The 25922-nt window shown below is 43.7% G+C and overlaps 2 protein-coding genes across 4 annotated transcripts; one reads left to right on the top strand and one right to left on the bottom strand.

The window, feature by feature from the left end:
• The first annotated feature begins 1054 nt into the window (after positions 1-1054).
• c6.2 (complement component 6, duplicate 2) lies at positions 1055-12130 on the top strand. Of its 3 annotated transcripts, none has more exons than XM_085165721.1 (18): positions 1055-1557; positions 1862-2077; positions 2453-2609; positions 3317-3461; positions 3543-3684; positions 4203-4341; positions 5789-5986; positions 6295-6538; positions 7220-7342; positions 7450-7616; positions 7703-7928; positions 8604-8772; positions 8944-9055; positions 9146-9278; positions 9532-9726; positions 10709-10796; positions 10980-11224; positions 11309-12130. In XM_085165721.1, exons 2-18 carry the CDS (start codon positions 1932-1934, stop codon positions 11485-11487), a joined length of 2808 nt encoding a protein of 935 aa, XP_085021847.1. In that variant the 5' UTR covers positions 1055-1557; positions 1862-1931; the 3' UTR covers positions 11488-12130. The 3 variants fall into 3 exon arrangements, with proteins under 3 accessions (XP_085021847.1, XP_085021846.1, XP_085021845.1); XM_085165720.1 differs by having other exon boundaries at positions 1859-2077; XM_085165719.1 differs by having other exon boundaries at positions 1056-1557; positions 1906-2077.
• A 597-nt stretch (positions 12131-12727) lies between these two features.
• On the bottom strand, positions 12728-21544 carry LOC146514667 (complement component C7-like). The gene is made up of 18 exons (XM_085165722.1): positions 21312-21544; positions 21110-21162; positions 20841-20916; positions 19181-19322; positions 18923-19067; positions 18543-18681; positions 18082-18210; positions 17708-17951; positions 17491-17604; positions 17220-17386; positions 16126-16354; positions 15853-16024; positions 15516-15603; positions 15271-15403; positions 13733-13924; positions 13431-13527; positions 13146-13327; positions 12728-13028 (listed from the first exon to the last, which is right to left on the bottom strand). The coding sequence occupies exons 1-18, from the start codon at positions 21411-21413 to the stop codon at positions 12853-12855; spliced, it is 2580 nt and encodes an 859-aa protein (XP_085021848.1). The 5' UTR covers positions 21414-21544; the 3' UTR covers positions 12728-12852.
• Positions 21545-25922: the final 4378 nt, after the last annotated feature.

Genomic DNA, 25922 nt, shown 5'->3' with positions numbered 1-25922 from the left:
TTTGGCATAAAGAAACTTGCTAATGTAAGAAAATCCATGTGTCTAGATGATTAAACATAATTGGAGCTAAAATGCTCGTCAGTGAGCCAATTATCAATTTTTTATCAATTTACTGCACCAGTAAAAAGCTCCTTCTGAACCACCTCCAACAGTGCGAGAGAATAGGATAAATGGTCTTCAGCCAGGAGCCACCTCTCCCTGCTGGTTCACTCCCTACCGTTCATTTCATCCTGGACTAAGATCATTGTCCCACAACTTATCATTCCTCTGGAGCCAGAGCCAAAAGCTCCCCGGCTCTGCCTCCTACACAATACCTTGGATAGCTCTTCTCCTACTCTTGCCACCCATGACTCCAAGAGATTTCAGGAACTTCTATGTGGATCCAATAATACGTCTCTATCCATCTTCCACTGAGAAGATCAATGCTCTCCACTCTGCTTGTTAGCTTGCTGCCAGGAGCTCTTTTTTTCTCAAAAGCTGCCTCTTACAGAAACTCAGCTGTACCACAGACCAGAGCATGATGTCTGGATGCAGTGATGTTATGTTGATCTCTCTGGGGAACTTCAGCTGCCTGCCAAGGGCTGCTGTAATTTACCAATTACCTCCTAATGACAGAAGGGACCTCAAATGCATGGGACAGCTCGGCACTTTGCTTCCCTGTCGGACAAACTGGATCAGCTGCTGGGATATGATTGGCTGGCCATCTTTTCATCTGGTCTGACATTTGGTCTAACAAAGAGAAGGAGAGAGAACCTACCCAATATAGGTGTCTTTAGATTGTGGGAGAAAATCAAAGTACCCAGAAGAAACCCACATTGGCAAAAGGAGCACATGCAAACTCCATGATGAAAGGTCCCTGCCAGCAAGCACTGCATCATCATAGTGCCCAAAACCCACCACATAAGAAGAAAGAATTAATTTGCATATTAACAGTTTTCTCAGTTAATTCACTTTTTTTCTTGTTATATCAGAAATTTTACTTTGTTGTCCAAGGATTCAATCCCAGTTTTTCCCTGTGCACATTTAGTAATACATTTTAATTGTAATGAATTAAACATCTCCAATTATACAGCTGAAAACAACGTATAAAGTTCTGTTGTTGCATTTTAGTTTCTCTTATAGTGTTGCACAAGAACTATGTTTGGTGCCAGATTGTGAAAACACTTGGACAACTAAAGAAAGTGTGGGAAGACAATAAGCGTACTCCCCCCTTTGCTATCTATATCTGTCGAGTGTCAAGCACTGAACATCTGGTTTATGTCTGAGCAGCTGGGAAACTCCAGAGCTTTTTACTTCCCGTAACAAGGAGGACTTTATGTGCACTGATTATTGTGGTTATTTTTTTTTTTAAGTAGTTGAAAGTTTTTGGGCTCTGATTGGTCAAAGTAAGTTCAAATATCAAGCAGGTTTCCAAGAGAAAAAACAGTGGGAGGACCCTCAGAGTCACATTCAGCTCTGCCTGCAGTGCAGAGACCATTTACTCCACTTACACTTAACTTTAACATTCAGCCAACCAGGTTAACTACAGAATTGCACTTGCTGAACAGGACATCACTGGTGAGTCTGATTTTTTTCATGTTTTTAAAGAAATGCATTTTTTTTTTAAAAAAAGGGAAAATACATTTTGCTGAAAGCTTGCAATTCACCAGTTCACCCCTGATTGCTTTGTTCTTTTATTTCTTTATAGTTTTCACTTACTTTAGTCTTATGTTATATTCATATAATGTGTAAACCACTGTGTGTTAAATATGATAAAGCATGCATTTTTCTACAAGAAAAAAGCTCATCGCTTGCATTAAAAAGGAATTTTGTCCAATTGCAAAACACCACTTATGATATTTACCTGAATGAATAAAAGGAGATTGGGGACTTTCAATAATGAGCTGGGAATTACATCATCTTCAGTGGAGGTAAAACCACTTTGAGTTCCCATGATGGCTCCCTCCAGCAGCTTGGCCCTGCTGCTGCTCCTCAGCTGCATATCAACTGGTCTGGGCTGTTTCTGCGACCGATACTCCTGGAGCTCCTGGTCTGCCTGCTCCAGCACCTGCCACCATGGCACACAGAACAGAGTGAGGTGAGACACACACAGAGCACAGACGGTGAAACCGATATAGACGCAAGCGATAGGTGAGAAAAGTGTATGATGCTGAGAAGAAACACAGGTGAGATGCAGCATAGATATCACAAACAGGTGGGACACTCTACAGAGCGCATATGTAATGCCTATTTAATACAAAACAGATAAAATGGCATGCGCAAGTGTCCTTTTTAGGATTTTTTTTTTCAGAAGTTTTGCTTTTTCTTTTGTTTGCTGTTAAAGCCAAAGTAATTGTGCAACACTGTAAATCAAAAATGAATCCCTTTCCTCTCCCATTTTCAACTGCTGTAGTGAAATGCACATGATGCCAGCAGATGCTGCATGTAAAAGGATTTCATGCTTTTTTGACAGGCAGTTTCGGCATGACGAATATTTCTGGAAGAGCAGCTGCTTTCAGTTATGTCAGCAATACGACAGCAGAGCTTGCAACCAGCACGCCTGTCCAATCAACTGCCTGCTCACTGATTTTGGGCCATGGTCCGACTGCTCACCCTGTGCCAAGAAACAGGCAAGGAACTCGCAGTCACGGTGTAAAATAGTGACTCTCCTCTTAACTCAACATTTTCTCCACAAATTTCTAAACGGCCACATTATTGTCCTTGGATTAAATGGACAAAAAAATAAAGGACTAAAATAAGACAGTGTTTTTGAAAGCTCTGAAAAATACAAATAAAGGGTTTTATTTTTAAGAAAAAGCCTTTCATCTAAGAAAATATTAGGTCTACATAAGATTGAGTAACATAGATGAACATTTTACCAAATAATAAACATAAAAAGAGTTGAATATATATAAAATAGATTTGATCAGCATTTGGGTCATACTGAGGTCTTTAGATAACCAAATAGTTGGTTACTGGCTAAAGGGTGACTCCATATAATATCAAATATAATATTTATCCATCTGTTACTGTTACAGCATGTAGAGCTATCACTGCTACTACATCACTGCTTGTAATAATCATGATCATTGTCATAAAAATATACCTCTATTTGTAAATGGCATACTAAGGAGGAGTAATGCTATATAAATGATGAAATGAGCACTTGCCAATGCCTTACTAATACCTTGATAATGTTTAATAGTGTGATATTTTATAAAGTGCTGATTTGAGAGTTAGATTGGAGGAACAAATTAGTTTATAATGGAGGAAACTTAAAATCTAATATAATATAACCAGAATGATCACCGGCCTCATTCTCGTGTCACTGGCACAGTTTCGGACCCGGTCTGTCGAGAGGCCGGCTCAGTTCGGTGGATCCGACTGCAGCCCCGAGCTGACAGAGGAGAGGCAATGCTATCCATCCACAGAGTGCAGGATAGAGTCTGTCAACTGCAGGGACAACTTCAAGTGTGATAACGGTTAGTGGTATATTAACATAAATGATATCTACATAAATGCTTCACAGTAACAGAAACAGCTTCACATTCTTCCTGCTGCAGGGCGCTGCATTAACTCGACACTGACGTGCAACAGACAGAACGACTGCGGGGATAACTCCGATGAGAGGGACTGTGGCGAGTTCACTGTTGTGTGTCCTGTAGAGAAGAGAGTTGCTCCAGGGTCTGACCTGGTGGGGAACGGGTAAGCTAAAGGTCAAAAGGTTACAGCTGAGATCTTGTCCTCTTGCATTCCTCCCTCCTGTGTTCATATATTATGTTCCTCCTCCTCAGTGGTCCAGTCATATTTCTACTTGTAAACAGATAATCACCGTTTTGTTTGTGAGGCTGATATCAAGCTTTGAAAGCAATTCAAATAGGAAAACAAATCATCTGACGACTTGAAATTTTTGGTTCATGCATAAATATAGAAGCATAATATTTTAAAAATATCACACATAAAAAAATCCTTGAAAATTAAATTTTAAATCTTCACGATAATAGTGAATATCATAAAAACATTTATAAACACAAAACTCTGACATAAAATGCAGAAAACGCTTTCAGTACTTTTTATTACACTTTATTCCAGTTTATTTATTCAGAAATTTCAATATAAGCCAATAATGACATCGGCCTGTGGATGTACTTTTAGACTTTAAAAACAACTTTTTTCTTACAAGAGAATGAGATTTGACTTTACCCCGATTTGTGTTCGTGAAGGTTTGATGTTCTCGCCCAGGAACCGAGGGGAGCAGTGCTGGACAACATGTTCATGGGAGGAACCTGCGTCATTGAGAGGCCTCCAAGCACATTACTCTACCACCGAGTTCCTTACAACTTTGAAACTTTGAAGATCAAGGTAGGTCTTGGTATTGGAGTCTTGCATTCATATGGAGCTGTTGTCACTTGCAGGTAAATAATCAGCAGTGACAGTCTTTACAAAGTCATTTTACTTGTGTCACTAAAGTGGTTGCAATAGAGTCAAATCCTACCCAACTGGCACTTAATGCAAACCAGCAGCAGCCTGATCAAGCTAACACATGCACTGCCAGGTGCATCGGGCAGCCACCTTAAGACATTAACAGTATTGTCAATGTAATCTTTAAAAAGGAAGCTCCTAAGGAAGCTCACATTGAGTTGTACACAACACTGCTTGACATACGTTTATATAAACTGCTTGTGCAGCACAATGTCATGATGTGACGAATGACCATTGAGCAGCAAGGCTACAATCACTGCAGCAGACACACAAGTTAATGGAGCCTGTTCTTTTATTTTTATTTATCAAAGCTTGAATTTACTAAGCTTAACCTGGCAGTTCTGTGGAGCATTAGTGATGTATACCAGCAGCCCTGTCTGGGTAATTGGTAGCCCTTTATACCGTGCTGCTGATGAGCCACACTTTTCTCAAAACCTTCAGGGGTTTTTCCACATTCCAAAAAGGCAGATAAGCCACACAACCATTTGTGCACATTTATAATTAAAGCTTTCACCCAAAAGTATCCATAATAAATACATTTGTGTTAAAACCGAATAACCCTAGAAATCCCAAATGACACCTAAAACCCCCAAGCGACCAAACTTCCCACTTGAGCTCTACCAGAACCTTTAAATAGTGTTCAGACCCCCGGGGACACATTTGCTCAAACACATTGTAGACGGCAAAAGAGAGAACAGGCGAGTGATCGCTACACCACAAATCCACTTACACTAAGATCTATATTCATAATAATTGCGCAAATGCATTACCCGCACTTTTCTAAACTACATAATAATCAACTGCATTTGTGACAAGTACTGTCTCTTTAACTTACAGCATCTGTCCACCATACGCCAAGTAGCTACTCGAGTGCAGAATCACACAAATCATTAAAATGTTCAATAAATAATCAGTATATATTTAAGATCTCTAATGTGTACGTATGTTTCTTGATGTGCAAATGGTTTCCTATAGTGCAGAGTGCTAACTAAAATGCAAATATCCCCGAAAAGGCATCTGCTAATCTCTAAAACAAAAATCGAAATTATTCTAGACAAATAACGAAATGCCTCTTTATTACATGTGGACATTAGAAATGATGTACAGTATTTTTATTGGTACTTATTAAAAAGCACTTTTTGTTTAAACACTGTGTGAAACATTCAATCAAACCACTGCTGTGCTCAGCCCAACAAAACATAACAAAATGTGTTTTAAATGGAAAGGATGGTGCATTGAACACCCAAGAGTTGAACCGGTGCACCGCCTGTTTTATATGACAGGGTTTGAAAAGTCCCAGGTAACAGATGTAGTTGTGGTTGTTTAGGTTGGAGAGCCAGGGGACTTCAACACTGAGCCTCAGCCGCTGCACGCCGAGTCCATCGATTTGAAGACCTCCCAAACGACGCCTGGCAGCAGCACGCAATCTCAAGACTCGTTTTTCTTCCCAATCTTTTACTTCAGTGCATCGTCTAAGTTGCACTCCAGTTCTAAAAGTGAAGCTTTTGAAGCTTCAAAGAAGAAGGTGAGTCCAGAAAACACTGGGATGCACTCACAAATTTAACATAATGTAGTTTTGAGAAACCCAGATTCACGTTATGCTTTCCCTCATTTTCTAATCATAGATGTAATGTTAGAAGGAGAAAGAAAAGAAAAGGAAAGAAAAGACACGATGTTTACATTGTATAAAAAATGTCTGCACTAGTAGGATCTGAAACACAGTCCCCACAAAGATAAATAGGTCAACATGTGTGCAGGAACACATATTTCTTTTTTATCTGTATTTTTTCCCCTTATGATCTTCTTATTTATTTCCTGGATGTTCTTCTGTAGGACTCCAAGTTTATCAGAGTGAACCAAGTCCTTCCTGTGTCAACATTCAAGATTCGGGACCCGGGGGACCTCGTCCTGTCACAGCCCTTCTTACAGTTCCTCCACGCCCTTCCTCTCGACTACAACTACGCACTCTACAGGGAAATCTTTCAGCGCTTCGGGACACACTACTACAGCTCAGGGACACTGGGAGGCCACTATGATCTGCTGTACCAGTACAGCAGAGAGGAGCTCAAGAGTTCAGGTACAACAGCACAGCCTGGTGGAAAAAATGGAAAATGCAGCACTGGGCACATACAGTAAACTGAAAAATTAGTTAAACACTAAAAACTGGAAAGAAAAAAAATGAAGGAAACACTCAAATACCACAGTACAACCCAAAGTCAGTTAAGCTTCAGGGATATCAGATCTGTCCAATTAGAAAGCATAAAGCACTGTGAGGGCATTTCACTGGCTTCAGTGCAAATGAAATTAACAGCAAGTGCACTAGAGGAGCATCAATGAGACATGACATGTCTGCTCCGAGGAACACAGCCAGAGGTTGACACAATGGCTTCCACGTGGTTATTTGTGAATTTTTCTGACCAGTCTGTCAGAAACATCCTTCGGTGGCTCCTGTGCTCACAGTCCAGCACCATGCCTCTTGACTGGCATTTGCCAGAAAACGCCAGAAATATTTTCGAGCAAGTCAATTTTTTTTTTTTTACATCTGGTTAAACGAGGCTGAGTAACCATTCCTCCAGTTTTACCTCACTTTCATCCTGACCTTTTTCTTTATATTCTCAACATATAGGGGAATGGGAGAAATACGCTTTGACCTGTTCACTCCTCAGAAACAACATGTTGTTGTCTACAACATAAAACACACAACAGCTTGTTTTGATTTCCTGCATTTCTGCATTTCTTGCTCTTTTTCTCTCTGCAGGTGTAACTGAGGAGAGCGCGATAGACTGCCTGGGCCGAGAGACCACCTGGACTATCATCCTCTACACAGAACACAGGCGTGAAAACCGATGCTCTAACAACCGGATGACTCAGAAATATGAAGGTAACAATAATACTATATTTCTGCCTCACTACCTCAATGGAGAGCATTGATTTAGCTTCTACCGTGTTATCTTCTTCACTCTTTCCCTGCACATTTCTTTTGTCCAGGCTCATATGTTCAGGCATCGGAGAAGTCTTTCTCCATGGTGAAAGGAGGTCGAGCTAGAGAGGCAGCAGCTCTGGCCTGGGAGAGGCAGGGTGCCACTCCGGATAAAATATCCTTCAAGAACTGGGCAAAGTCTGTCCTCGAAAACCCTGCTGTCGTCGATTACAAGGTTAACTGTAGTATTCTTTCCTCAAGCATCACAGAAATAACCATCTACAAAAAATCTTGCACTTACATCTGAGTCGGCGTGTCCAGCTGCTTCCTCTCATAGATCTGGTTCAAGGAATTCCTTGCGCTTCCACAAAGAGGAGGCATCTGAGGAAGGCCCTGCAGCAGTACATGCAGGAGTTTGATCCCTGCAAGTGCGCTCCCTGTCCCAACAACGCCAGGCCTGTTCTGTCCGGCACAGAGTGCAAGTGCGTTTGCCAGACTGGCACCTATGGAGCCAACTGTGAAATACGGGCTCCTGATTACACTTCAGGTATATCTGGTGGTCACCAGGTCTAGTTATAAAAACACTGTTGCTGTGTGATGTGGAAATACTTTGAATTTAAAGTGTCCTTAGTGAAATAGCATTGATATAACAGTGGGTTATTTCACAGTGTTCATTAAAGTAAAAGCCTGGGGGAAGGAACTGCCTCTGTGGCGGCTGGTCTTCATAAACAGTGCTCTGTAGCGCTTGCCTAAAGGCAGCAGTTTAAACAATTTGGGAAGATCTGCAGACTTGATTGTCCGTTGCAGTCTGGCTCTTTCCTGATGTATGGCGAAATGAAGCTTGTAGGCTAAAGCGCTTTGAGAGGTCAGTGAGACTAGAAAAGCACTGTTTGACCGGCAGTCCAACCCACAACATGAAAAGATCCTGATCAGTAACGGAGCTAAAAAATTAGGATTTTTTGTTGTTTCTGTTTTTTATTTGTAGACCGAGTTCTGCTAGTCAGTCACAATTTTTTTATTTGATTAAATCCAGAATATCTATTCTAATATGCCCCTCATTTTCTTAGGATCAACTTCTTATTTCGAACTTTGAATAATACTTCAGGAACTGTTAGCGAGTCTCAAAACCTTGAAGCAAACACAGTTAAGATGAAACACAGATTCTAATCAGGTTTTACTAACATTCACACTGGAAACATTATCTGCCTTGCTACATCCACAGAGGCGGTGGATGGTTTGTGGAGCTGCTGGGGGTCGTGGAGCAGCTGTGGAGCCTCCATGAAGAGACATCGGACGAGGCGGTGCAATAACCCCGCCCCTCTCAAAGGAGGACAGCCCTGCAGTGGCCCAGACAGACAGGAGGAGGCCTGTCACATCTCCATCTTCACAAAGTACTGTTTTTATTTTATATTTCAGTATAAGGAAAAGTTCTGTCAACCTTATATCTTCGCTGCTTTTACCCTGACACATGGATATGAGGATACACTGCTGCTCCTGTACAACAGCTGATTGTTTATTTTGACTATTCAGAATTACTGGAGGATCTGATTTGTGTCTCTCAGACAGGAGACCTGTGACAATGATGACGACTTCACGATAGGCTGGAGGGACGAGCTGCCACCTGGTGTGCAGGGATGTCTGCGGCCAAAGAGCCCTGAGAACAGCTTCCTCCGGGTAAAACCAGACACACAAGCTGAAATGCGTCAGATTATGACATATGCTTTATATAGACACTCATATCTGCATTACATTATTTTGTGACAGAAAGCGAAGCAGTATTATACCTTTGGTGAGGACGAGGAGTTTGAGTGTGTCACTGGGTTTGATCTTGACGGTTTTCAGTACATCAACTGCCTTCCTGATGGAAGCTGGAGTCAAATAAGTGGGAGATGCACCAGTAAGTCTGTTTTCCCATTAAACCAGTCCACACTTATCTTAGTGGTTCACCACAATAGTCCTTAACACACAAAAAAAATGACAAATTGCTTAAGGATTGTGTGTGTGAATGTGTGTGTGAATGGGTGGATGACTGGATGTGTAAAGCGCTTTGGGGTAATTAGGGACTAGTAAAGCGCTATACAAATACAGGCCATTTACCATTTACCAAGGATTAGCTGCGCCTGACGTCTATGTGATCCTGTAACCTTTAGGGAAGATTTGCCTTCCCCCTGACATCCCTGACGACACAAGTCTGTCTCCCAGCAAAGACGAGTACAGAGTGGGTGAAGTGGTGCGTTTGAACTGCAATGAGGCGGGACTGCAGCCGCTGCCGCGAGGTTTCTACAAGTGTGGCGACAGTTTCACCTGGGAGCCCCCGATACCTGCTGAACTGCGCTGCACTAATGGTACACTACACTGCTGAAGAAAACGGGGACCCTACTGGTCAAATTCTGATTTCTGACTTCATGTGTATTATTCATTAGATACAACTCTGATTGGTTGGAGATACTCACCAGTCAGTGAGAGCAGGTGGTGATGGTTTTAATGAATAATAATAATAATAATAATAATAATAATAATAATAATAATAATAATAATAATAATACACAGTTCTGAAGCTTTAGCTACTTGACAAGATTTCATTAAAAAACAAAACAAGTTCCAGGAAGCGGCCTTTAAAAGTAAAAAATCTTATCTGATTTGAAGTTTGGCAGAGGTTCCATTCAAGATCAGCTGATCAGTTTTGTGCACCCACAGTGAAAAACCTGCTTTGCAGTTTTTTCCTTTTTTCAAAACCACCCAGTCAGATAGATTGGAAACTTTGGCAGGACATTCCCAAATGGTCAGAAGATTGTGCCAAAAACTGATTTTCGGTATTTGTTAAAATCTGATTGTCAAACATATCTCTCATGAATTATATCAAGACATTTTGAGCCAGAAAGAACACAAGGTAGAAGTTGTAATGAGTTTTTGGCAAAGTGAATTTTATTTAGCTATCCTTTATTTATTGATGTATGGAGGCTCATTGAAAACATTGAATGAATTCCAGGCAATTATCTACAAACCGCAGCAGCGCTGGTGGGCATCTGGTCGTTTCCCAGAGGAGAAACTTGAACAACAAATTGGCTAAATTTAAAGATTTTGGATGTTTGTGGACCTGTTCTCAGAACTTTTTATCTCAGATTTCAAATGAGAACCACATGTGTAAATGAGCAGTTTTGTTAAAAATTTGGCATATTTACATCACAATTTTTACACCTTGATCTTTTTTGTTTTTACTTCTGAGTAGTTTAATCTGCTATAAATGATCATATCCATTAACCTGCTGACATAGTTTCTGTGGACAATACTTAGTTTATGCTGTTTCTTTGTATGTGCTGTGTGTAGAGGAACCATTTGTTCCTGATGTTCAGTGTGGTCCAGGACAGATACTGCGAAACTCTCGCTGTGTGTGTGTCCCACGGGAGAGCTGCCTGTAAGTACTTATGAATGAACTGGTCACATTTGAATGGCTTTTTCCATATAATGTACGTACTTTTACTTTTACAACAATCCTCTTTGAATGTTTGAAATGTGATTGACAGCCCTGTGTGTGTGTGTGTGTGTGTGTGTGTGTGTGTGTGTGTGTGTGTGTGTGTGTGTGTGTGTGTGTGTGTAGTTCACAGCCAGAGAATCTCTGCATCCTGAACGTAGACCTCGGCGTCACAGTGTCAATGTCGCTCTGCTCCTTCCAAGCTGGTCGTTGCCATGGTGACCCACTGTTCTTCGTCAGTAAAGCTGCGTGCGACGCGGGCACTTTGGACAAATTGGAGTGGGCCATGTTTAGAGCCAACATGTCCTCTAAGAGCTCTGTTCAGGAGCCTTGTGAACTTGACACTTGCTATGAGTGGGAGACCTGCTCTGGTGAGTTTCACCTCACAAGACTTTTAGCTTAACAGTATAAAGCACAAATAACTGACCTAATGTTAACTCACGTCTGTCCCGCAGTGTTTAAGAAATGTGAGTGCAGAGCTGCTCGGGAGTGCCCCAGAGTGAAACAGCACATGTTCTGCATAAAGCTGACCCGGCTCCAGAGGACTCGCAGCATGGACCTTTGCTCTATGGCCGTGCTTAAATGCTCAAAATACGAGTTTGAAATTCTCAATGAAGGCCAATGTGAGTCGTGATGACGCTTTTAAAGCTTTTCTGCTGCATTATACTCAGCAGCATGAGTCATCTAACGCTGAATGTTGTGTTTAAAACTGCATTCAGCACATATAGTTTTAGACCTCGTTGAGCACCACAAACATCAAAAAGAAAGAAATATTACACAGTTACAACTTTTATATCTGGTAAAAGTAAAAAATGAAACTCCATTTCCAGGAAATGTTTATGAGGTTAAGAGGTGCTTTTAAGGCTTGCATCATCATAACTTCCTGGTTGAAAAATATCTGCTTCTTCAGTTTACACATTGAGTGAACATGCCTGTGAGCACAAAATTTGGGGGAAAGTTAACAACCTCTCCCAAAGGGGAGCAATAGACTAGGCTGAATTGCAGGTTAGAGTGAAAAACCACAGCGAGCTTCAGTGAGCTCACCTTTACTTTGTTCTGAGTCGCTGTAATAGCCTCTGAGTTGCATGCCTCTCATTAGCCTATGAATATCAATAGCCTCACTTTAGTGATACTCTATAATGAATGAAGCAGTTTAAAAAAAATCTGACTTATGTGTGAAGGAGGAAGAAAGCACCAGCAGTCTGTCAGTAAAATCTAATTCCAGGTATTTTTACCCTTGCTAAATGTGCTTTACGTGCAAAAATAAAAACATAAAATTGTAACTTTGTTTTCATTTTCTCCTGCAGTACTTTCTCATCCCTTGCCTTTTTTACACTGAAAATTGATGTGACTATATCAAATGGCAGCAACTGTGTGCACTTAGGCAGTTAGACATGCTGAGGTATCAGAATAACTATCAAAATCAGGAATGATGCCAAATTAAGTGACTTTGGAAGTGGCTGAGACATGCAAGGATTTATAGAGAATAATAAAAAAATAAAAAATAGTTAAATAAATTTAAAAAATGACTTGATGATGTCAGAGATCAGAGGAGAATGGCCAGACTGTTTTGAGCTGAGAGGTAGTAACAGTAACTCAAATAACTGTTCACTGCAACAAATGTATGCACAAGAGGATGTCTGCATGCACAACATGTCCAGCCTTGAATGAGCAGCAGAAGACCACACCAGGTACCACTCCTGTCAGATAAGAACAGGAAACTGAGGCTACAGTTCCACCAAAATTAGACAATAAAAGAAAAAACACAGCCTGATCTTATGAGTCTTGATTTCTGCTGAGACATTTGGATGGCTGGGTCAAAATTATGTGTAATGGCTCCACCAACAGCAAAAATAAGTCCTTAGATTGTATGATACAGTAACAAAAACGTTTTATTAACTTTCCGTATGTAACTAAAACAAGCAATTAGATTACAACATTTGTGTGTATGTACAATGTCAAAATTTTCAGAGAGAAAAAGCCAAAACCAGCATTTTTATTATTGGCAGGGATCAATACTGATCACGTTGACCTGCTCTCCAGCACATCGCCTGGCCCCCGCCTCACATTCAGTTGTGGTCACGTGAGTGCTGCCGTCACCGGAGCTGACGCAGAGTGGAGCAGAGTCTTTGGGGCATTCTGATGCATTCCTGCACACGCATTTCCTCTCTGCTTCTGCAGTTAAAAAGCACAATGGTTTTATACAGCATCCTGTCACATATACATCCTGTTTTTGGCTTTTATTTTGAGAAAAGAAAAAAACTCTATAGAGTCTATAGAGTTCTATACAACCTTGACAGATTGTCCCCGGCTGGCAATCCTCGCAGGATGTAAACCTCTTCTCTGGCCACCGGCAGTTGCTGTCACTGGTTAACACGAAGTTCTGGCCCATACACCGCAGAGCTCCGAGCTTACAGACATCTAGCACCATATTACGGTTTGCACGAAGTGTGGCACACAGCTGCAGAGAAGTCCTAAAAGAAGATAATACACAGAAACGGAGAGAATTTGAATTAGGTTTTATAAATAGATGGAGCATTTCCAATGTGCTAAATACAGAAATGGACATCAGCTTACGTGCACTGATTCGGCATTTTACAGACACACTCGTTCTTTCCCAGAGTCTCCCATAGTTTACATGTTAGGCCAGAAGGAGGAGAGGGAGCTGTGGGGGCTGAGGAAAGCATACAAAAAGCAGGATTCAACCATATATAAAAGCAGATATAACGTGGCAAAAATTGACTGCACCTTACCAGCCCACCACCAAAATGCAGCCAGAAAAAGTTATTGAGAAGAAAATACTGAACATATAACAGCTAGAGAGACAGATGTCACCCTTAGAGAGCAACAAAAGAAGAGCAAGATAAAATGTATTTTACCTGCTGTACAATGAACAACGGCAGGAGAAGGAGACCACTGCAGACTGGGAGTGCAGATGATCTCCGACACCTCTCTGTCAATCACCGAGCCCTCGGGGCAGGACAGGGACACACTGTCTCCAATCTCATAGGCTTGTTTGGTTGGTGTGGCTACAACTAAATTGTTGAGTGAGGGAATCCCACATGTGGAACCTGGAACAGGAGGACAAAGCTTTTGAGCATCAGGGAGTGAGAATTACAACAAAATTGAACTTCCAATACAGTTACTAACAATGGAAAAACTTAAAACATGGAGATCTTTAAGGTTTTACTCAGTTCTGGGACTTAATTTTACTCCATCTTACGAGGCTGTGTAGGGTTTATGATCATGCTGTGTGCCCTGTTCAGCAGGTTGCTATGTCCAAAATTCAAGTGGTTATATAGCAGCAAGGGGGAGGTGGTAGAAATGAGGCGAAACCTGCTGGTTCCCACAAACTGTACATAAAAGATGGGCATCACCACCAAAGACATCACCCGTTGAAGTTCTGCTATGAAGCATCCAACAATGGTTGAGGAGCATCTCTGACTGTTAGACTGTTCATATGCTAACAAGCACTCTCATGACCTGGATTATCCTCCTTTCTGGCCCTAGAAATAACGATCATTTACAAAATTAACTTCAACTTTTATTCAGTAAGACATGAAAATAGCAACTGAGTCCATGCAGTCATTAAAAAAAAACGTTTCTTTTTGCAACCGGAGGAGTCGCCGTCTGCTGGCCATTACAAAACAATGCAGGCTTCAGACGGTTCATTAATGTTGGCAGCAATATCCAAAATGTAATTCAATTATCAAAGTCTTATTTGAATGATTACCCTCATTACAGATGAGAGAGAGAAAAAGAAAGAGACTTGGGTGAGCTACAAGTTTTCTCAACAGAAACAAACTGAACCTGTCTTATGTTATGTAACACCAATAATTTCTGACTCTTTTATCATCTAATCAGACAGCAAGAAATATCGTGGTGTCTCAACCAACAGATAGGCAACGCTTTGACTTGGAAATCACCTCTGCATTATCTCAGTAAGTAACAAAGCGGGTTGTAGCCATCCAGTTCCCTCTTTTGCTGCACAAACCGTTTACCTTAATGCAACCTGCCTAATTGTGACTATTGAAATAAATTTAAGATGACTGCAAAAAGAAGCCTCAAAGCTCCAGAAATCTCTGAACAGGAGCACAAAATGTTCATGTGCAAAGGTGTGAAGTAATGAAGTACAAATACATTGTTGCTGTATTTAAATAGAGTTGTCACTTTACGTTTTTGCCACCTCTGCTCATGTGAAGGAATCCGTTCATACATACTGAAGAATTCTCTCTGGACCAAAGCACTCATAAATGACCACATGGCACACAAAAAAATTACTCCATGACTCCAGACCCCTGAGTCCTGGCTTCTTAGCCAGTGGCTACATTCACACAGCAGTTTCTGGGATAACCTGATAGCAAAGGAAACAATGATACACACACACAAAAAAAATTAAATAAATCACAAAACGTACTTTTACAAACCCTCAGTCCTGTAGTCCACTTCTGGTTTTCAGCACATGTTGCTACTGCATTTCCACTGAGGTAATACCAGTCCACGCAAGAGTACTCCACCGTGTTTCCAACCAGGTAAAAATCTCTGGGATTCTAGAAAAAAAATGACAGGAAAGCTCAATCATCCTCAGCCTGATGGACTTAAAGACGATTCTCAGTCCCAAACACCAGAGGTTCAGTAGCCTCAACAGCTGCTTAGCCTCACCTGAACAAATCCATTCCTGAGGTTTGGAGGAGGCCCACAGGTTTTTGGTGGAGTTACAGAAAGACTGAAGCACTGGGGCTCCATCATCCTGTGAGCAAACAATCTGCAGTTAGATGACTCTGATATTCCTAAATGAATGTCACCGGAGTGGATTACTTTGGAATATCAAAATCACAACTTTAAGGACATCATTAAGGACATTGCAAATAACCTTGAGATTGAAATGAATGAAAACTTTTGGTTTTGCTTTTTAAACTGTTTTATTTCATTTATTTATTTGCATTATATTGATTAAGTTACATTTACCAGACTAATACTTAAATAAAATGATTCTTACTGTAAATATTGGATGTCTGGGTCTTCACAGGGCTTCTGTTCCACCTGCAGTCCCGTGCAATGTTGACCACCTGTGCTGGGGGCGGGGTTATTGCAGCTTCGGGTTCTTGACCTTTGACCTCCAGAGCATGATCCCCAGGAAGACCAGCAGCTCCAGCTGCCGTGGATCACCCCTGGAGGAAATCAGGAGAGCTTCAGTTTCCAGTTCTGTCTTGTTAGGAAAGGAGTTTGGATGGCACAAGTTCTGACCCCTCTGGGTTTTATGGCTGGTTACCTGGTTGTTCTCCAATCACAGCTCCGTTCTCGCATGCTTGTCCTGAGGTTCCCGGGCGGCAGACACAGCGACATTCGGAGCCCATCAGCAGTGGCTGACCATTGTTCTGACACGGCCGGCAGTGACAGAGATGCTCCTCCGCCAGGTATTCCTCTGTGGCCCTTTTCAGGTGGAGCTTCTTCAGTCCTGCACACTGCACTTCCTTAACCAGCTCATACAGAGGGCGCAGCTGAAAAACCCCCAAAGGTTATAAGGGACTTAAACACATTTAAAACAAATACACATAATCTTTCATCAAGGAAGGTTATTTATTATGAAAAGAAACCAAATTACATCTTCTTAAGTGCAAACGCATAGCTGGCAGAAGCCAAGCCTAAACTCTAAACAATAATTTATAAAGGCAACTCTGCAAAAGATCACGTCTCACTTCACTGAATCCAAACTCTAGTTTTTCCCTTCCTGTGAGTCTGTTTGAGTTTCTGCCCAAACCAAAAAGTCACTTTATTTTTTTGCCTATCCTATTGGTCCACTTGATTGATCTTTATTATTGTTATTATTTATTTATCTATCATATTTTAAGTTATTACAGAATGGACAGATATGAAGGGGAGATAGAAAGCAAGAAAGGTGGGAAAGAAAAACAGAGGGGGGGAGGGACAGTGAGAGAAGACACTAAAAAAATCCTCTCGATCACCTGATGGAACAAAACAGAAAAAGAAAACGAGCAAAAAAGAGAACAACACAATAGGGAGACCACAGCAACAACCTAGATAAGTAGAGTAACAGAGTTACTGAGCAGCATGCAAGACCGACAGCGCATGGTATGCTTTGAGGCAGCAGCCAAGGAAGATATAGTGTGTGTCTATGAGCACCCGCGTGCACACCTGTGTTTTCAAAAGGTTTCTCCATGTAACTATCTGCTAGAGGGTGTGGAGAACCATAGCCCTGCCCCCGAGGGCATGAAGCAGGCACGAGTATGGTGAGGGGAGATAGGTCCCCACACCTGGAGGGGCCTGAGAAAGAGTCACTTAACCAGGATGAAGCAGACAATAGAAAGAAAGCAAATAGATGTTTCACTCTTTTCACTGTTATACCTTCTGGTTTATGACTTCAGGGAAGTCTTTGACAGATGAAGCCCAGTTATCGTAAACTTCTCCATTAGCTTCTGGGTTTTCCAGATCCAGAACACTCAGAGCACCAATGAGTCCTATATCTCCTCCGAACAAATTGACCTTAATGGGCATCTTGTTAACACTGCTTCCTGTAGAAAGTAAGCGGAGGTTAAATCATTTATTTGGTTCCTTTGACTCTCTATGGGCCACTGTGTGTGGTTCGAAAGACTTGATATAAAAACCTTTCACCCACCGTGGCTGCTTGATACAGATTTTGTCAGTTTTTCACAGACGGTTTTGACTTTTTTCCTGAAGAAACGGCGCTTAACTTTCCTCCAACACCTCTGGTAATCTATATCTGTCGTACCTTTACAGAAAACAAGCCAGGATCAAACAGATTATCTCTAATGTGTGTGCATTATTTTAAATTGACTAAAATGCCTGGTGTCATTAATACCAAATATTCTTACTGGTAGATGCGAGTGCCTGACGGTCTAACTCCAACAAGGCTTGGTATTCGCCTCCAAGTGAGCCCTCGGAAAGGTAGTGTGTGCCGTACTTCTGGAGCACCTGATGGTAGGCCGAGTAGTCATATGTGAGGGGCAGCAAGGACAAGGCCTTCCAGAAGCCTTCGGCCAGAGTCAGATACTGGGGGGCAGAGTTTTGAAACTGGGCCAGCTCCACTTTATTCTTCAGGATTATAAGTCGGTAGGCCTGGACAACAGATGTGGAAGGAAAAACTTGAGCAAGATGCTGACAGAGCCGACTGATCTGAGCATAGGTACAGTTTGTTAATCTCATTGGAATTAAAGAAAAGACATAAACTGTATTTGTGTATACACACCTTGTTGTTAGTAACCTCCTTGTGAAACGTGCGCCGGTCGTGCACCAGAAAGGCGTTGCTCTGGATGTGCTGTATGTAGGACCAAGAGCTCTCATAGGATTCGTCGCTCTCGTCATTGTCTACTGTCACCTGCAGCACAAACATCAGAGTTCAGCATTTTCTAAAATCAGACGGCAGCTTGTCACATCAGCTCCGTGTTGTTCAGGCTGTCAGTCAGCTCACAACTCAACAACTGCTGGCAATTTTCTGCAAACATTTATTATCCCAACCGGTGGACAAATCCAATAGAGTTTTCCTCAAAAGATCATCATCCAAAGCAAATTTGTCACTTTGAGTGAACTTTTACCTGCAACTACTTGATGTCAAATTGAGCATTCTTTTATTATCTTACTGGGTTATTCATAGGAGTCAGCTCACCAACTTTATTTTGCATGAAAATTACAGGCTCCTGTTTGACTCACCTCAAAGTTATATCTGAGGATGTTGTGTGGCAGTCTGTACAAGACTTTATGGTCACCACTGAACACCTTCCTACACTGCCCTCCATAGCTTCGAGTGTTGATCACACCTGCTCTCAGGTTCCCTGTTAGCACATCGTACCTGCACAACACACACACACACACACACACACACACACACACACACACACACACCAGTTTTACACTAAACTGCAGTCTCAAAGGCTAGCATGGAGACAAATTGTTGAGTCCAGAACTTAAAGTAGAACCCACTGAGGTTATGCAGTTTATATTCTAGACACATAAGTTAAATATTCTCCTTCCCAAAAATCATATTCTGATCTGCAGTCACATTCCTGGTGTTGGGAGCTGTAGCTACTTACCCTCGACCTGTGAAGTCAGAGTTTGGAGGTGTTTTGTCGAGGTCACACGTGGCCAGGCTGTTGTCTTCGCCGCAGTTTCGCTCGTCCAGCCCGTCCTCACAGTCCTGGTCTCCATTACACACCAGAGACTGGCTGATACACTGACCTGCATGATGGTTTCAGTAAAGAGGTTTATCCACAGATTGCAAAAAACACCCCAAAAAACGCTGTAGAAAGCATTTAATTATTTGCGATATTTTTGTTTACACTGCAATTTACCAGAGGTGCAGCGAAACCTGTCTCCGCAGCCTGCTTCCAGTGGACATCTTTTCTGTGGGACACATGTTTGTGTTTGAGTGGCCTCTCCTGAGCACGGCACACCGCCAAACTGGGCAAACACTTCCACGTGTCGAGTTCGTACCTGTAAAAAAAGTGATTCAAAACATGAATAGTCTTTTTGCACGCTAATACTGCTAGTGCACCCTATGTAAGCGCGCTTATTGGCATGGTCACATGCACTATTGAAGCTCAATTGCCTACAATTGTTGTTTATCAATACACTGCTTTGAAACCCACTTCCACCCCAGTTCTTCCTTGTAGCTAGTATCTGACTTCATAAATATCCAATCCTTGGTCACTCACTCCTGCTCTGTTTGGTGATGACCTTGCTTCTGCTAAAATAGAAACATTACTTCTCCTTTGACTGCAATGGCTCTGACTAAACTGTAGCCATGCAAGTGTAATGAATAGATGGAGCGCTCTCACTGTGTTTCCTCTCACAGTCCTGAGGCCTATCATTTCTGTTGGCCTGAGGATTACACAAAGTGCAAATCAGAGTCTACGTAATGGACTTGGGGGATCAGGCATCACTGAATATGTGACTGCTGTGTAAACAATTTGTGTGTGCACTATATTCATTATGTCACAGCAAAGGGCCAAACTGTGCAGAAATAATGCACGTCTCGGGACAAAACACTGATCTCTAAAACATTATACTTTAATAGGCTTGGCTTTAAAGTGAAGATCAGAAGAGACAGAACAAAAAAGCCAAACTTGTGGGGTGATCTTTGCCTATGCCTCACCAAACATTTTTTGCATTGTGTAACAGTTTGTTTAAACTGGGGGTCAGGCAGGCTAGCCAAAACTAAAGTTTGTTTTTAAGTTCCTAAAGATATTATTCGAAAAGTAGGGCCAAATTACCCATACAGCAAGACGCATGTGTAAAAATTACATTTCGCTTCTAGTTCTCAAAGTAAAGCTAAAGTGGAAGTGCCATAAAGCTGCATCTTTCTAAAGGGCTGCAGCGGGCGACTCTGGCATCTTTTGTTGTCTAGAAATCTATGTGAAAAAACAGGCCTAGGCTGTAAAAAGTTTCTGTATGATCTCAATAACTAGTTTTAGGCCCTATTTAATACAAATTGACACTGATATTTTAAATTATCACTCCATTTAAAGCTCCTCTTCAGTAAGAAGTGCTGTATAAATGCTACTCTTCAGAGTACGGAAGGGCAACTGCTGTTCGACATTTACACACGTCTTATTTCTGACTCCATTTTTGTTTATAACTGTTTCTGGCATGTGTGATTGTCAGCTTCCCCAGTCAAGTCTGTGGCTGTAGCTTTTCTCCCTCCATGCAGTGCCAATTTCAAAATTGCAGTTTGGCGTTCAGCTTGAGGTTTCACAACAGGACTTCTCAAATCAGTAGTTGATTTGAGATCCCATCTTTTATATACAGTCTATGGGTTTAGAGCTGTTTTAGGACTGGAGAGTTGATTCCGAGGTACTCCTTGTGCTTAAGTGTCCTTGAGCAGGAGTAGAAACACAATTACTCATTAGAATTTACAGTACCTCAGGCTAAAAGGCACTCTAATTACGTGCAAAGCTTTTAGCTACATGTCTCTGCTGCATGTAAGTGAATGCTGAAGCAGTTCTAATGTACCTTTGTACTTGTGCAGCCATCACACTCAGACCAGTCTCCATAAGGCCCCCATCTGCAGTTTACAGGCTGCTGCGAACTGGGGATGAGGATGGGACAGTGTATTCATTGCAAAACAGTTATGTTATATTATATTATTTAAAATGAACAGATAGTAGAAAAACCTTTGAAAATGAAAAAAAAAAATCTAAACTAGGATTTTTGACAAACAGTGTACCAGAGATATGTTTAACAGCCATCAGTGTCAGAGATTTCTGCATGTGTGCACCTACCAAACAGGAGAGATGAAGGCAAGTGACAATGCCAAAGCAGCAGCCAAATTCAGCTGTGAAAAAAATGCAGGGAAAGAGTTCATTTAATGTAAAAACTCCTCATTTTTCATTATTTACCATTAACAAACTAGTTATGCTCGATTAGCCAAAAAATACCTCCCAATTATTTTTTAGATATAATCTAAATCTGATAAGTGCTTACCTTCATGATGTGCTCCTCAGAGTTCAGCCGTCTCCTCTGGACTAGCACAATAGCACTCAGGCTCATATAACCAGCTGGAGAGGGTTGGAGGTTTTTACTCATTAGAGTTCAGGAATTCCCACACTGAAGAAACAACCACAATTCATGAGCCGTGAACAGAGACTTGGCGTTCTTTTCCACAGCTTCCATTTCGCCGTCAAACTTTGTGTCGTTTTTTATCTGTGTGTCTATTTCCAGTAAAAATATGTGATAATCCTGTTTGCCTTGGGAACAACAAGAACAGTGTGCTGTTTTTTTGTCCTTTTTTCACTGTAGGAGAAAAGCAGCAGCTACGTCACAGCTGTTTATCCTGGCTAAGGCTTCCATAAGCTGAGTCAGCGTGATTTAGCCAAAGGTCACATAGACACATATTTGAAAACATTCGATTTTTTTGTTGCACAATTCATGTAGAAAGGTCCCAGGTATTAAATACTGGTATAAGTCCAGTTGCCTTCATTTCAAGTACTTAAAACTCCCGTCAGAGGTAGAACTTATACAGGCAGACTGGATTATAGCCCAGCAGTGGTCTGTCATTATGCAACAAATAGCTGCAAGAAATAGTTCAAGTCTTAGGAATTAACCAGGATTTTTACATTAATTGGTGCTAAAATGATTAGCACAGAAGTCTAATAACAAAGCACCGCTCGGGTTCAGATCAGGGAGGCCGTTCCTCCCAATCACGCCCCTCCAGGTCTCGCTGTCGTTACCCACGTGAGCATTGAAGTCTCCCAGCAGGACAACAGAGTCTCCAGGTGGAGCACCTTCCAGCACCCCCCCCCCCCCCCCCCCAGGGACTCTAAGAAGGCTGGGTACTCCAAACTGCCACTCGGCGCATAAGCGCAGATGACAGTCAGGACCCGTTCCCCGACCCTAAGGCGCAGGGAACAAACCCTCTCGTCCACCGGGAAAAACCCCAACATACCGGCAGCAAGCCGAGGGGATATTAGAATACCCACCCCAGCCCGCCGCCTCTCACCAGGGGCAACTCCAGACTGAGACAGAGTCCAGCCCCTCTCCAGGAGACTGGTTCCAGAGCCCAAGCCGTGCGTAGAGGTGAGCCCGACTATATCTAGCCGGTACCTCTCAACCTCACGCACTAACTCAGGCTCCTTCCCCACCAGAGAGGTGACATTCCATGTCCCTATTGCCAGTCTTGGCAGCCGGGGGTCAGTCCGCCAGGGCCTCCGCTCCTGGCCGCCACCCGGCACACAATGCACCCGACCCCTATGGCGCCTCCTGCGGGTGGTGGGCCTGCGGGAGGATGGGCCCATGTCTCCTCTTCGGGCTGTGCCCGGCCGGGCCCCATGGACTAAGGCCCGGCCACCAGACGCTCGCCCTCGGGCACCCTCCCCGGGCCTGGCTCCAGGGCGGGGCCCCGGTAACCCTATCCCGGGCAGGGTAAACTGTTCCCTCGGTGTTTTTTTCATAAGGGTCTTTTGAATCGCTCTTTGTCTGGTCCCTCACCCAGGACCAATTTGCCATGGGAAACCCTACCAGGGGGCAAAAGCCCCCAGACAACATAGCCCCTGGGATCCCTGGGACACACAAATCCCTCCACCACGATAAGGTTGCGATTCACGGAGGCCATAACGAACACCTTGTTCGAACATAAGAGTGTCCATAAGTGCACGTGGCACCAGGACGCTCTAGGCCGTAGGTCAATGATCAATTTTGTAATCGTATCACCAGACCTGCGACCATATGTTCTGGATACTCGGGTAAAGAGAGGAGCTGAGCTGTCAACTGATCACCACCTGGTGGTGAGTTGGATCAGGTGGCGGGGGAGGACGCTGGACAGACCTGGTGCACCTAAACGCGTAGTGAGGGTGTGCTGGGAACGACTAGCAGAGGCCCCAGTCCGCGAGATCTTCAACGCACACCTCCGGCAGAGCTTCAACAGCATTCCAAGGGAGGCAGGGGACATTGAGTCCAAATGGACCATGTTCAGGGCCTCCATTGCCGAAGCTGCTGCATTGAGCTGCGGCCGCAAGGTGGTTGGTGCCTGCCGTGGTGGTAATCCCCGAACCAAATGGTGGACACCAGAGGTGAAGGGAGCCACCAGGCTGAAGAAGGAGTCCTATCGGGCTTGGTTAGCCTGTGGGACTCCGGAGGCAGCCGACAGGTATCGACAGGCCAAGCGGAATGCGGCTCGGGCAGTGGCTGAAGCAAAAACTCGGGTGTGGGAGGAGTTCGGAGAGGCCATGGAAAAAGACTTTCGGACTGCCTCGAAGAGGTTCTGGCAAACCGTCAGGCGTCTCAGGAGGGGAAAGCGGTGCTCTACCTGCACTGTGTATAGTGCTGGCGGAGCGCTGCTGACGTCGACTGAGAAAATTGTCAGGCGGTGGAAGGAATACTTCGAGGACCTCCTTAATCCCACTGACGCGTCTTCCGAGGAGGAAGCAGAGTCTGGGGATGAGGGGAATGACCCGCCAATTTCCGGGGGCGAGGTCACTGAGGCAGTTAAACAACTCCTTGGTGGCAGAGCCCCTGGTGTTGATGAGGTCCGCCCCGAGTTCCTGAAGGCTCTGGACGTTGTAGGGCTGTCCTGGTTGACACGCCTCTGCAATGTTGCGTGGAGATCAGGGGCAGTACCCGTGGATTGGCAGACCGGGGTGGTGGTCCCCATCTTTAAGAAGGGGGACCGGAGGGTGTGTTCCAACTACAGGGGGATCACACTCCTCAGCCTCCCCGGGAAAGTCTATGCCAGGGTGCTGGAAAAGAGAGTTCGTCCGCTAGTCGAACCTCTGATGCAGGAGGAACAATGCGGTTTTCGTCCTGGTCGCGGAACACTGGACCAGCTCTTCATCCTCTCGAGGATACTTGAGGGTGCATGGGAGTTTGCCCAACCAGTCTACATGTGTTTTGTGGACTTGGAGAAGGCATTCGACTGTGTCCCTCGGGGTGTCCTGTGGGAGGTGTTGCGGGAGTATGGGGTGTCTGGCCCATTGCTACGGGCCATTCGATCCCTATACAACCGTTGCAAGAGCTTGGTTCGCATTGCCGGCAATAAGTCGGACTCGTTCCCGGTGGGTGATGGGCTCCGCCAGGGCTGCCCTTTGTCACCGGTTCTGTTCATAATTTTTATGGACAGGATTTCTAGGCGCAGCCAAGTGGCGGAGGGCTTTCGCTTCGGTGGCCTCAGGATCTCATCTCTGATTTTTGCGGATGATGTGGTTCTGTTGGCTTCATCGGGTGAGGGCCTCCAGCTCGCACTGGAGCGGTTCACAGCTGAGTGTGAAGCAGCGGGAATGAGGATCAGCACCTCCAAATCTGAGGCCATGGTTCTCAGCCGGAAAAGGGTGGAGTGCCCACTCCGGGTCGGGGATGAGGTCCTGCCCCAAGTGGAGGAGTTCAAGTATCTCGGGGTCTTGTTCGCGAGTGATGGGAGAAGGGAGCCGGAGATCGACAGACGGATTGGGGCTGCAGCTGCAGTAATGCAGACGCTGCACCGGTCCGTCGTGGTGAAGAGGGAGCTGAGTGTAAAAGCGAAGCTCTCAATTTACCGGTCGATCTACGTCCCTACCCTCACCTATGGCCACGAGCTGTGGGTAGTGACCGAAAGGACGAGATCGCGGATACAAGCGGCGGAAATGAGCTTCCTCCGAAGGGTGGCTGGCATCTCCCTTAGAGATAGGGTGAGAAGTTCGGCCATCCGGGAGGGGCTCAGAGTAGAGCCGCTGCTGCTCCACGTCGAAAGGAGCCAGCTGAGGTGGTTTGGGCATCTGACAAGGATGCCCCCTGGGCGCCTCCTGGGTGAGGTGTTCCAGGCATGTCCCACCGGGAGGAGGCCCCGGGGCAGACCCAGGACACGCTGGAGAGATTATATCTCTCGGCTGGCCTGGGAACGCCTTGGTGTTCCCCCGGATGAGCTGGAGGAGGTGGCTGGGGAGAGGGAGGTCTGGGCCTCTTTGCTTAGGCTGCTGCCCCCGCGACCTGGCCCCGGATAAAGCGGATGAAGATGGATGGTGCTAAAATGATGAAGTTGCCCTTCTGTGGTCTACACATAATGTGTAAGGCATGATTGAGAAAGCAGAAATTCTTTCACCTGGTGTGTAAAATCAGTAGATCAAGAAGGTATTATGTGTGAAACTGAAAAATAGAAAAGAAAGATCACACCCAAAAAATGTAAAAGTTTGCTAATGATGTTTAAAAGCACAGTAGCCTCTATTTTTGTCAGCCTGATGGAGCATAATAATAGAAGCTGTAGTTCTATTGTGTTTCTGCTTGTGTGCACACTTGGTCCTCTAGAGGGCACTGGTTACCACTGCGACAGTATCACAAACCTGTGCTGTAGTGGTGCTTGATGGATGCTCCGGACACAGGACTATAAATTCTTGCTCATGCCCCCTTTTTTTTTTGGTGAAGTATTGTCGTTCTGGTGATTAGTATTTTGAATAATAATATAACTCTAGCATCAAATGTGCTAGAGCATTTGCTCTTACTATTTTTTACATACTATACTGCTGAGTGACTGTCTGCTCCTCGTCAAATACATTCTAGGTGAAATCCAGGTAACAGTTTAGTAAAATAAGAAGGCATGTATGTGTAACCCAACCAGTGCAGGGGCCTCCC

This window comes from Neolamprologus multifasciatus, chromosome 7, assembly GCF_963576455.1.
Source record: "Neolamprologus multifasciatus chromosome 7, fNeoMul1.2, whole genome shotgun sequence".
Classification (NCBI taxonomy): domain Eukaryota; kingdom Metazoa; phylum Chordata; class Actinopteri; order Cichliformes; family Cichlidae; genus Neolamprologus; species Neolamprologus multifasciatus.
This window is presented reverse-complemented; position numbering and strand designations above follow the sequence as displayed.

Coding starts and splice junctions, on each gene's coding strand:
- c6.2 (XM_085165721.1), top strand. CDS start 1,932: ATGATGGCTCCCTCCAGCAGCTTGGCCCTGCTGCTGCTCCTCAGCTGC. Junction 2,610..3,316: donor CACCCTGTGCCAAGAAACAG/GCAAGGAACTCG, acceptor TCACTGGCACAG/TTTCGGACCCGGTCTGTCGA. Junction 9,056..9,145: donor CTGAGAACAGCTTCCTCCGG/GTAAAACCAGAC, acceptor ATTTTGTGACAG/AAAGCGAAGCAGTATTATAC.
- LOC146514667 (XM_085165722.1), bottom strand. CDS start 21,413: ATGAGTAAAAACCTCCAACCCTCTCCAGCTGGTTATATGAGCCTGAGT. Junction 15,404..15,515: donor TCAGGAATGGATTTGTTCAG/GTGAGGCTAAGC, acceptor TTTTTTTTCTAG/AATCCCAGAGATTTTTACCT. Junction 13,029..13,145: donor GCCGGGGACAATCTGTCAAG/GTTGTATAGAAC, acceptor TTTTAACTGCAG/AAGCAGAGAGGAAATGCGTG.